General features: G+C 39.4%; 1 protein-coding gene across 2 annotated transcripts; it reads right to left on the bottom strand.

Moving 5' to 3' along the window:
- Positions 1–4,827: 4,827 nt before the first annotated feature.
- On the bottom strand, positions 4,828–5,492 carry LOC6546644. 2 transcript variants are annotated; one of them, XM_001975817.3, is made up of 3 exons: positions 5,135–5,492; positions 4,966–5,085; positions 4,828–4,910 (listed from the first exon to the last, which is right to left on the bottom strand). In XM_001975817.3, the coding sequence occupies exon 1, from the start codon at positions 5,467–5,469 to the stop codon at positions 5,251–5,253; it is 219 nt and encodes a 72-aa protein (XP_001975853.1). In that variant the 5' UTR covers positions 5,470–5,492; the 3' UTR covers positions 4,828–4,910; positions 4,966–5,085; positions 5,135–5,250. The 2 variants fall into 2 exon arrangements, with proteins under 2 accessions (XP_001975853.1, XP_026836499.1); XM_026980698.1 differs by having other exon boundaries at positions 4,966–5,080.
- Positions 5,493–10,226: the final 4,734 nt, after the last annotated feature.

Raw genomic sequence — 10,226 nt, 5'->3', positions numbered from 1 at the left:
AACTCAACTTATCTTAATCGGATTTTGAAGTGGTATACCTTAAAATTTTTCTGGAGCGATTCTCTAAAAATCTGCATTCAAATTTAGAAAAATATTTTTTTTTACATTTTTTTGTAATTTTTTTGATGTGATGATGTTAGAATTCAAGAAAGTGAAGAAATGTCCCAAGGCTGAAGTTCCAAACTCCATAACTCAACTTATCTTAATCGGATTTTGAAGTGGCATACCTCTAAATGTTTCTGGAGCGATTCTCTAAAAATCTGCATTCAAATTTAGAAAAATATTTTTTTTACATTTTTTTGTACTTTTTTTGTTGTGATGATGTGGAAATTCAAGAAAATTAAGAAATGTCCCAAGGCTGAAGTTCTAAACTCCATAACTCAACTTATCTTAATCGGATTTTGAAGTGGCATACCTCTAAATGTTTCTGGAGCGATTCTCTAAAAATCTGCATTCAAATTTAGAAAAATATTTTTTTTACATTTTTTTGTACTTTTTTTGTTGTGATGATGTGGAAATTCAAGAAAATGAAGAAATGTCCCAAGGCTGAAGTTCCAAACTCCATAACTCAACTTATCTTAATCGGATTTTGAAGTGGTATACCTTAAAATTTTTCTGGAGCGATTCTCTAAAAATCTGCATTCAAATTTAGAAAAATATTTTTTTTACATTTTTTTGTAATTTTTTTGATGTGATGATGTTAGAATTCAAGAAAGTGAAGAAATGTCCCAAGGCTGAAGTTCCAAACTCCATAACTCAACTTAGCTTAATCGGATTTTGAAGTGGCATACCTCTAAATGTTTCTGGAGCGATTCTCTAAAAATCTGCATTCAAATTTAGAAAAATATTTTTTTTACATTTTTTTGTACTTTTTTTGTTGTGATGATGTGGAAATTCAAGAAAATTAAGAAATGTCCCAAGGCTGAAGTTCTAAACTCCATAACTCAACTTATCTTAATCGGATTTTGAAGTGGCATACCTCTAAATGTTTCTGGAGCGATTCTCTAAAAATCTGCATTCAAATTTAGAAAAATATTTTTTTTACATTTTTTTGTACTTTTTTTGTTGTGATGATGTGGAAATTCAAGAAAATGAAGAAATGTCCCAAGGCTGAAGTTCCAAACTCCATAACTCAACTTATCTTAATCGGATTTTGAAGTGGCATACCTCTAAATGTTTCTGGAGCGATTCTCTAAAAATCTGCATTCAAATTTAGAAAAATATTTTTTTTTAATTTTTTTGTAATTTTTTTGATGTGATGATGTTAGAATTCAAGAAAGTGAAGATATGTCCCAAGGCTGAAGTTCCAAACTCCATAACTCAACTTAGCTTAATCGGATTTTGAAGTGGCATACCTCTAAATGTTTCTGGAGCGATTCTCTAAAAATCTGCATTCAAATTTAGAAAAATATTTTTTTTACATTTTTTTGTACTTTTTTTGTTGTGATGATGTGGAAATTCAAGAAAATTAAGAAATGTCCCAAGGCTGAAGTTCTAAACTCCATAACTCAACTTATCTTAATCGGATTTTGAAGTGGCATACCTCTAAATGTTTCTGGAGCGATTCTCTAAAAATCTGCATTCAAATTTAGAAAAATATTTTTTTTACATTTTTTTGTACTTTTTTTGTTGTGATGATGTGGAAATTCAAGAAAATGAAGAAATGTCCCAAGGCTGAAGTTCCAAACTCCATAACTCAACTTATCTTAATCGGATTTTGAAGTGGTATACCTTAAAATTTTTCTGGAGCGATTCTCTAAAAATCTGCATTCAAATTTAGAAAAATATTTTTTTTACATTTTTTTGTACTTTTTTTGTTGTGATGATGTTAGAATTCAAGAAAATGAAGAAATGTCCCAAGGCTGAAGTTCCAAACTCCATAACTCAACTTATCTTAATCGGATTTTGAAGTGGCATACCTTTAAATGTTTCTGACGCGATTCTCTAAAAATCTGCATTCAAATTTAGAAATTTATTTTTTTTTACTCTTTTTGTAATTTTTTTTGATGTGATGATGTTAGAATTCAAGAAAGTTAAGAAATGTCCCAAGGCTGAAGTTTTAAACTCCATAACTCAACTTATCTTAATCGGATTTTGAAGTGGTATACCTTAAAATTTTTCTGGCGCGATTCTCTAAAAATCTGCATTCAAATTTAGAAAAATATTTTTTTTACATTTTTTTGTAATTTTTTTTATGTGATGATGTGGAAATTTAAGAAAGTGAAGAAATGTCCCAAGGCTGATGTTCCAAACTCCATAACTCAACTTATCTTAATCGGATTTTGAAGTGGCATACCTTTAAATGTTTCTGGCGCGATTCTCTAAAAATCTGCATTCAAATTTAGAAAAATATTTTTTTTACATTTTTTTGTAATTTTTTTTATGTGATGATGTGGAAATTCAAGAAAGTGAAGAAATGTCCCAAGGCTGAAGTTCCAAACTCCATAACTCAACTTATCTTAATCGGATTTTGAAGTGGCATACCTCTAAATGTTTCTGGCGCGATTCTCTAAAAATCTGCATTCAAATTTAGAAATTTTTTGAATCTAATTTTTTTGTAATTTTTCAGTATCGGTATGTCCACTTCCACTAGCAGAGTAACGGGTATCTGATAGTCGGGGAACTGGACTATAGCATTCCATCTTGTTTTTTTTTTTGAGAAGCGATTGTGACTTTCAAGGATTCACCACAAGTACTGTTTTTAAATACACATTTCCGATACCTGCAATCACAGAGGTCTTTCATGGCCTATTTGGCGGGGCTGTGACTTTAAGCACATTTCCATAGAACAACATGGTAACAATGCAGGACCAACGCAAATATCGAGAGGGAAACACGTGCAGGCGGCTCCCGAATGGCGACAATCATTACAAGGACGATGAGCATAAACAACAACAGCAGCAGCGTCCTGACAGACGGAAACGCAAACACAGGACTCGCACACTCACACTTACACTCTCAGTCACACTCACACTCACATGCACATTATTTACATGCCACAGCACGTGCGGCTATATTTGTGGCACCATTTGTAAAGCAGATACATATACATATGTATATATGCGGCACAAAAACTCCCACATTATGTCAAATGTTTTGTTTGTCCTTTATGGAAGTGGATATGTCAGCGCCAGTGGTTTTCGTCCTAGCAGCAGTACGTGCCTGTTGAATTGGCGCACCCACTGCCGAATAACTGGGATTTAGTTCGCATTTTTACTGGCCAATCGAGCACAAATTAAACCCGGCTCAGGAACCTGGCCAGAAGCACTCGTACAGCAATCGCTGGCTAAGCACTCCGGCGACCGTTTTCAACCTGAAGTTTTGTCCAGCTTAACTTGCAGCCAAAGTTTTTCGTTTTCTGGTAAGAGAGAAGTAAGCACAATTGGGTCAATACACAGCCAAATCGCTTGTGCTTGAGCCAGTGGGATTTGTTGGTAACAGGAAGGGGAAACAGCTAACAGCTAACAGAAATGGCTGAGAGCAAAACTAAGGAAACAGCAAAGGATACAGAGTGACACTACAAGAGCCACACAAGTAACTCCCAATTCCATGACTTTTTCAAGTTCGATTTCGTTAAGGCAGCAACATTGCGATAATTGATGTCTCGACATGGTTAATTATCCCTAAAGATGTTCAATCGTACATAAGATGCTCATTAGCCGCTTGCTTTGTGAATTTTATATCTTCACCTGTGACGTCTCAATAACTGACCGAGCCAACCAAGACTGTTCAATTATACTAATGATATTATTTCGCCATTACGCATACGCAGTGTGTGCGTCCAATGGATGGCAGCTCGTAAAATGCAGAGCAGGCATTAAGATATTATTTGTGGGCTTGCTCTATACGGCCAAGGCCGAGTGCAATTATTTGCAGAATACTTAGTTCAGTGCGGAGTGCTCTTCACATTCAAAATATTCAGTTAGCCAACGGAGTCTTCGGGCTGTATTGTGCTGTAGACTCGCACTCGTAATTTATCTAAGCAACGCATTCCCGACCGAAAATTTAAAGCCACAAAGTGTCAGACTTGACTGGCTGCGGCTGCTGCTGGCAATAAATCTTAAAGTTCATTAAAAAGTTTATTTATATTTCACCTGCTGTGTGCGAGCGAAGGAAGTCTGGCAAGTGTCAAAGAAATAAAAGCTCGAATTGCCGACAAATCTTTGTTAAGCTTGACCTTGACTGATGGCCCCTCATAAGAAGTCCTCTTAGGAAAAACCTGGAACACCCAGAAATAAATAACTTTTGTCCCGTTTAGTAGCAGTAATCAAGTTCTTCAGCGGGTACTTCAAGTGAATTGCGCATTAACATGTTTGTGAATAGTATATTTGCCATTTTTGTTTATTCATTAAAATCATAAGGTTTCAATTCAAATTGATATTTTAATTACTGCAATAGTACATGTAGTCACTTGGCGTGCAACATAAAAAATCGTTGCACATTTTTATCAATGAATGCCATTCTCCACTTCGTTAATTAACATGAAAATAAATAGAGGCAGAGAATCATCGCTGCATTTTTTATATGCATCCCAAAATATGTGCATTCACTAGCTTCATTCAACTAAAAAGTGTTTCGCCATTGAAGAGTCAACCAGAACGCCATCAAAAGGGAGCGCTCCAATAAGTTTGAATAGCACCACAGATGCATCCGTCTACATGCACAAATGTATCTGCATGTGGTGCTGGAGATTGCGCGGCTTCGGCCTTGCTTTTGTAATTGTTAACAATGAAGGAGGTGGCTTTGTGTTGTGTGGGGAGGTGTTTTATTCGGCTTTAATTAAGATCCGGCTGCCAGAGTCCATGTAGGACATGCATCGGACTGCACGCTAGCTGATTGCGAAATAACCAAGCTTATCACATCACAATTCAATCAGGAGTCCAGACACATGAATAACTTTATATATGAATCTGCGGAGCGATAAGCTGTTTTATACTGCAAGCAAATAAAAATACTATTACGTACCCAATGTTGATTACCTTCGCCAAGTCTGTAGAGTATATAAAAAAGGAACAGGCGATGATACCCAGTAAAAGTATGATGAAAAGGACCTTCCAGCGAAGATCAATCCGGTGTCGTTCTAGACTGGGCACCATTTAAAGTATTTTAATTTCATAGTTGATGGCATACTTACTCTCGCTAAATGCGAAACAATTGTTTTTACAAGGGAAAGCTGCTGCAAATTAGTTGAAGCTCAATGGGTAATGAATTCCGCCATTTCCGTGCAAGTTTCCGTATAGCCGGCAGCACTCAATCGCAACGGACGTCGTAGGAGGAGCACTCCCCAAAGTCCGACTCGAGGGTAAAGTACATGCCCACACCGATGGCGGAGACCACGAAGAGGACGCCCAGCCAGTAGACCAGACGCCAGAAGGGCCATGAGGTGGGGGGCTTCTTCTGGGGGCGGTCGGGTCTCACCTCCTCGTCGACCTCAACTCTTTGTGGTTGGCGGCGCAGCTTGTTTCCCATTTCCCTGGGCCTTTAACTTTCTGTACGAATTTTGCCCCCTTTGGGCGATAATTGATTGGATTTTCCCTAGCAACTCGACAGCAACCGAATGATAACATTTTATTGAAATTACTTGAGCATCTCGTAGGCTGAGATTCATCTCCGATGGCAAAAACTTCTGGCTAATTATTTAAGTTAATTGGCCTTTGTCCGCAGAAGGCCTGCCCGGGCAATGATGGTGATGATGATGATGATGATGATGGGGTGGTTAGAATTGGCCTGAAATATTTGCTCGGAGGCCACAAAATGTCTCGCAAATTTGTTCAAATTACTTGGAACACAAAACAAGAGTCGTCCGCCACTCTTCGAGATCCTTGCTGGCCGAGGTCCATGCATAAATTTTGAGAGAAGGAGGTCCTGGGCGGAATACAAAAGGACTTTGTTTGCGGTCGACAGATGAAAAGTCATTTCTCTCCATTATTTGCCATCTAATTGGTTGTAGGACTTGTGCATTTATGTTGCTTAAATGTTTGCCCAAAGAACTCTGGAATTTGGTGAGGTGTCAAGTGGGTCTGCCATCATCATCATGCTGACCTCTTGCTGTCTCAATTAAATGGTCAAATGGCCAAATGGCCAAATGGCCAAATGGCCAAATTGACCAAATGAAGGATGCAACTTAATAATGCCATTCCGTAGAAGCGCACACATACAATGCCAGTTGAGCATGCCGTAGATCTTATTCTTGCCATGATTTAAGTGCGTTTCGACCGGCTTTTTGCCAGTTTTCCCCCGTGGCTGTATCCTTTTGGTGTGCTGGCGATGCCATTACTGCTTCAATTTCAGTTTCTGTTTGATGTTAATGAAAGTTTCCGTCGTGCAAATAAAGCCAAAAGCATGGAAATCAGTAAAACAAATTGCAATCTGCTTTTTATCGCACGTCGCTGCATGACTGCTGGCAGCCGGCATTTTCCTTGCTCCGTCATCGATTGCCTGGCTTTTCCCTCGACTTTTCCCTTTGCTGTCCCGCCTGGCTATTGACTTGCTCATTATGGCCCTGAATGATGACTGCTCTTGCTCTTGCCACAGCTACCGTTCTTGTATCTGTATCCGTGTGCTTTGGTTCCGTTCTGTTTCGTATCGTTTTCCATTTTCCTGCAAGGAGCATAGATCTCTTCATTCCGCACCCGTAGAGTTGGCTCGTGGGTCGGCAATCAGAGCGGCATAAATTGTTAATATATCTTAACGGATATTCAATTTCCGTCAACCAAGAAATGCATTAAATTGGTAACAAAGCTAAGCCGCTTCAACCGAACGATGGCAAAATTGTTAAGCTCCAGCGGGGTATTATTAAAAATTCAAAGTCGTTAGAGAATGGCAAAACTTTGTGCAGTCCGGGCCAAGACATAATAATAATATAGAGCCCGAGTGGAAGGACTGAAAAATAAAGAATGGCCAGGACAATGGGGAGACAACAGGCCAAACTATGAACTCGGAAACTGGATAACTGTGAGAGTGGGAAACTGCGAAACTGGGAAACTGGGAAACTGCGAAGCTGAGATGCGAGATGCCGAGAAGCTCAACTATGCCCAAGTTGGCTGTCCGACTGTTTATTTTCACTAGACTTCCTCTTTCTCTGGGCCTCGGCCCATCATCTGCATGGCCTTGGGGTGGGTGAAAAGTGGGCGGTGGTGGCGGTAAGTGGGCGGTGCAGATGGCAGGACGAGCAGGCAAGTTGTCAACTAAGTTTGCAACAATAATCGCCAACTTCACAGGAGCTGGAGTGACAGAGCTGAGGCGGCATCACCAGCATCAGCAGCATCAGCAGCGGCAAGCTTTCAGATAAAAACCAGAAAACAATAAGACTCTAGGCCGACTTTTATTCAGTCTTTTCAAAGTTCTCCACCTCTGGCACTGCAGCGTTTACCCTCGAAAAAGCAAAGGTCCTCAAAAGGAGCAAACAGCAGCAAATAGGCTGTACTGGCAAGGATCTCTTCAGACTTTCGAGACGTGGCACAAAGGAAAGATTGCTTTTGCTTTTTGTTTGCTAGCCGAGTGCAGATTAAGAAGGATTCAGAGGGTGTGGGTAGTGTATACCACCAGGTTGATGTGTGCCTGTGGCATAGTTTTCCTTGGAATCAGGTATTTGAATAACTCATACATGGCCTTTTTAATCTAATATAAATGTCGCTTTTAATTGGCAAATATTATAAACGGCTCAAAGTAGGTTATGTGGTGAAAGAGACTTGCAACTCACCTTTGGGCCAAAATCCGATTGACAATTATTAACAATCGTTTTAATTTGAAACACTGCTAATGACATTTATACATACGTGCCATAACTATTAAAGAATTAAAAGCAAAATAATTATGCGCCCATATATACATACACGTATGTATAACAAAAATTGAAGTGAAATTGCAGTTGATATAAAAAGTTTTCAAATTAAATAAATCAGTTGTTAATTTTAAAATACCCAAAGCGTAGGTTCGCTCCGGACTCGCTATCAAGCATAATCCCATTTAATTAAATAAATCTGTTAGCCAACTTTTTGCTCCGCCGAACTATTGAATTAGCCGCCTCGCCGGGGGCGTTTGAAAACGTCTATCCAAATTCTGGCATTGTCGTGCTGGCGCTCAAAAAAGCGCAAACGAACTGGCTGGATAGTGTGCGTGGCATATGTAAATTTGGAGCTAATTAAAATTAGCATATATTTCCCCTTTTCACATGTATATATGCGTATGTGCCTACATAGGGGGTGGTGGGGCCCATTATCTGGCTGCGCCGCAAGAAGACGTGGAAAACTACGCGCTCAGAGCTGATTAAAAGCGAAAGCTAACAAGCGTTTGCTCTTTGCCCCCCGTGTGGCCCCGCAGCATATGGGTCCTGACCCCACACCCCCAAAAACTGCACCCACTTTGCCAGGGGGGTTTTCTGTGTCATTTTGGCTCCGCATTAGGGTCGTAAAAATTTATTGTAACTTTTTTCAGGGCGCCCATGTCTGAGGCAAGGGGCTTAAGGCATTATGCCTTTTAATTAAACCGTTGAGATGTGTGTCAGCCGTATAATAAAATGGAACGGAGTATAACTTTGCATGCATATGCCATATATATACATATATATGCTATAGATGTGTATAATCGTTTAAATTGTTGTTCCCTCAGTGGTTGAGCTGGCTTTGGTCGATTACAAGGCTTCGTATTAATTATGATAATTATGTGTAAGCGCTGGTTGGCATTTTAATTGCGCATACGCCATGCTGCACATTCCATAAAAAATGCATCCAAAAGGAAAAAGGAAGACCAAAATCGAGGCTACATCTGAAACAAGAGCGCCATATAATTTCATAATGAAAATCTTGTGAATAACAAAATTTAAAATTGCAAAATCCCCTAGAGCAGCACGCATCAATTCGTAGCTGAGTTCACTTGGCTTGTTTTTGGCGGATGCATTGTCCTCGCTTAAGTCCTTTGTTAATTGCCGGAAATGCAAATGGGTGGCTCTGTCGAGCAGAAATGATTTCCACTTTAAATGCGTGCGAACCGCTGCTCGATTTTACCATTTATTTACATTGGAGGTGAGCCAGTTTCCTTTTTGGGCCCCACTTTGCACGCAATTTTCATTTCTTTGTCCATCGTTTGTGCCTTTTTTTAACTTGGCTGGGACAACAATTCGCTTTGGCTTCACACCAAATTTGATTTCATTCGCAAGACGCTCTCAGGTTAAATGGTGCAGAAAGTCCTGTTGACTTCTCGACTGGCTGACCGACCCCAAGTAGAATCTCGAAATGAATTTAAAAGCCCCTTTGGTGAGCGCTAAAAAGTGTGTTTCCCATATTATCCACAGCTTATACAAATACAGTAGCCTGTTGAGTAGTTTTGGCCGTATTAGCAACGGGGTTCTGCTGGTGTATTTATTCGCATCTTGAAATCGAAATGAAAAACCAAATGAATCGGATCATCGTATAAATTTCATCTTTTTTCTGAGTAAGCAATCGAATGGCCAAATCCCGTTTGTTGTATCTCAATAAATAAATGTCACGAGCTCTACATACCAATGCCCTCCATTCGCTGTCAATTTGTATGCTCTCTAGCGCATTTGCATAACAAAATTGCCATGCATTTCCCATTCCATTCCGATTTTGTGAGTTTTTCCCCACTTTTTTTATTTTTTTTTTTTTTTTTGGTTGAGCCCGCACTTTGAACTTTTGAACGCAGACCAAGTCAGTTATCCATTTGCAGCTCAGCAAGTTTTGACTGCAGAATGTCAACAAAATAAATGCATAAATAAGGGGATCATCGTGTCAGGGGGAGGCACAGCCACGCCCCCTCGAAGAGGTCTCAATATAACGAGATGATGAAAAATGTTTGAGTTTTGCATTATTAAAGTTCTTCGCTGGCAGTTGGCAACTTTTCACGTGCTGATAAATGGCCCCCAGCTCTCGCAGTTGGTGGAAACGAAATGAAACGAAATAGAACGATAACTATTCCATTTGCACTCCGGGTGCGAACATCTTTCAATTGAAATATATCTCCATTCTCCGCCGGCTATCCACATATAAAAACATATATAACTATATATGTATGTGTGGATACATATGTGTTCGTGTGAATGGAAGTGGAATAACTAGTGCATACTATCTGGGGCTGCCAGGGGGAAATCCGGGAAATCGTGCAATTTAAAGTCTTCTTGATTTAGTTTGGTCTGGCACTTGTAATTAATTAAACATGGATTTTCTTGAACATCCCCCGAAAGTCCATTAAAAAGATTGCCTTATCCG

The sequence above is a fragment of the Drosophila erecta genome, unplaced genomic scaffold (assembly GCF_003286155.1).
Source record: "Drosophila erecta strain 14021-0224.00,06,07 unplaced genomic scaffold, DereRS2 tig00000092-arrow-pilon, whole genome shotgun sequence".
NCBI lineage: Eukaryota > Metazoa > Arthropoda > Insecta > Diptera > Drosophilidae > Drosophila > Drosophila erecta.
The sequence above is the reverse complement of the archived record's forward strand: the minus strand, read 5'-3'. Positions and strand labels throughout refer to the sequence as shown.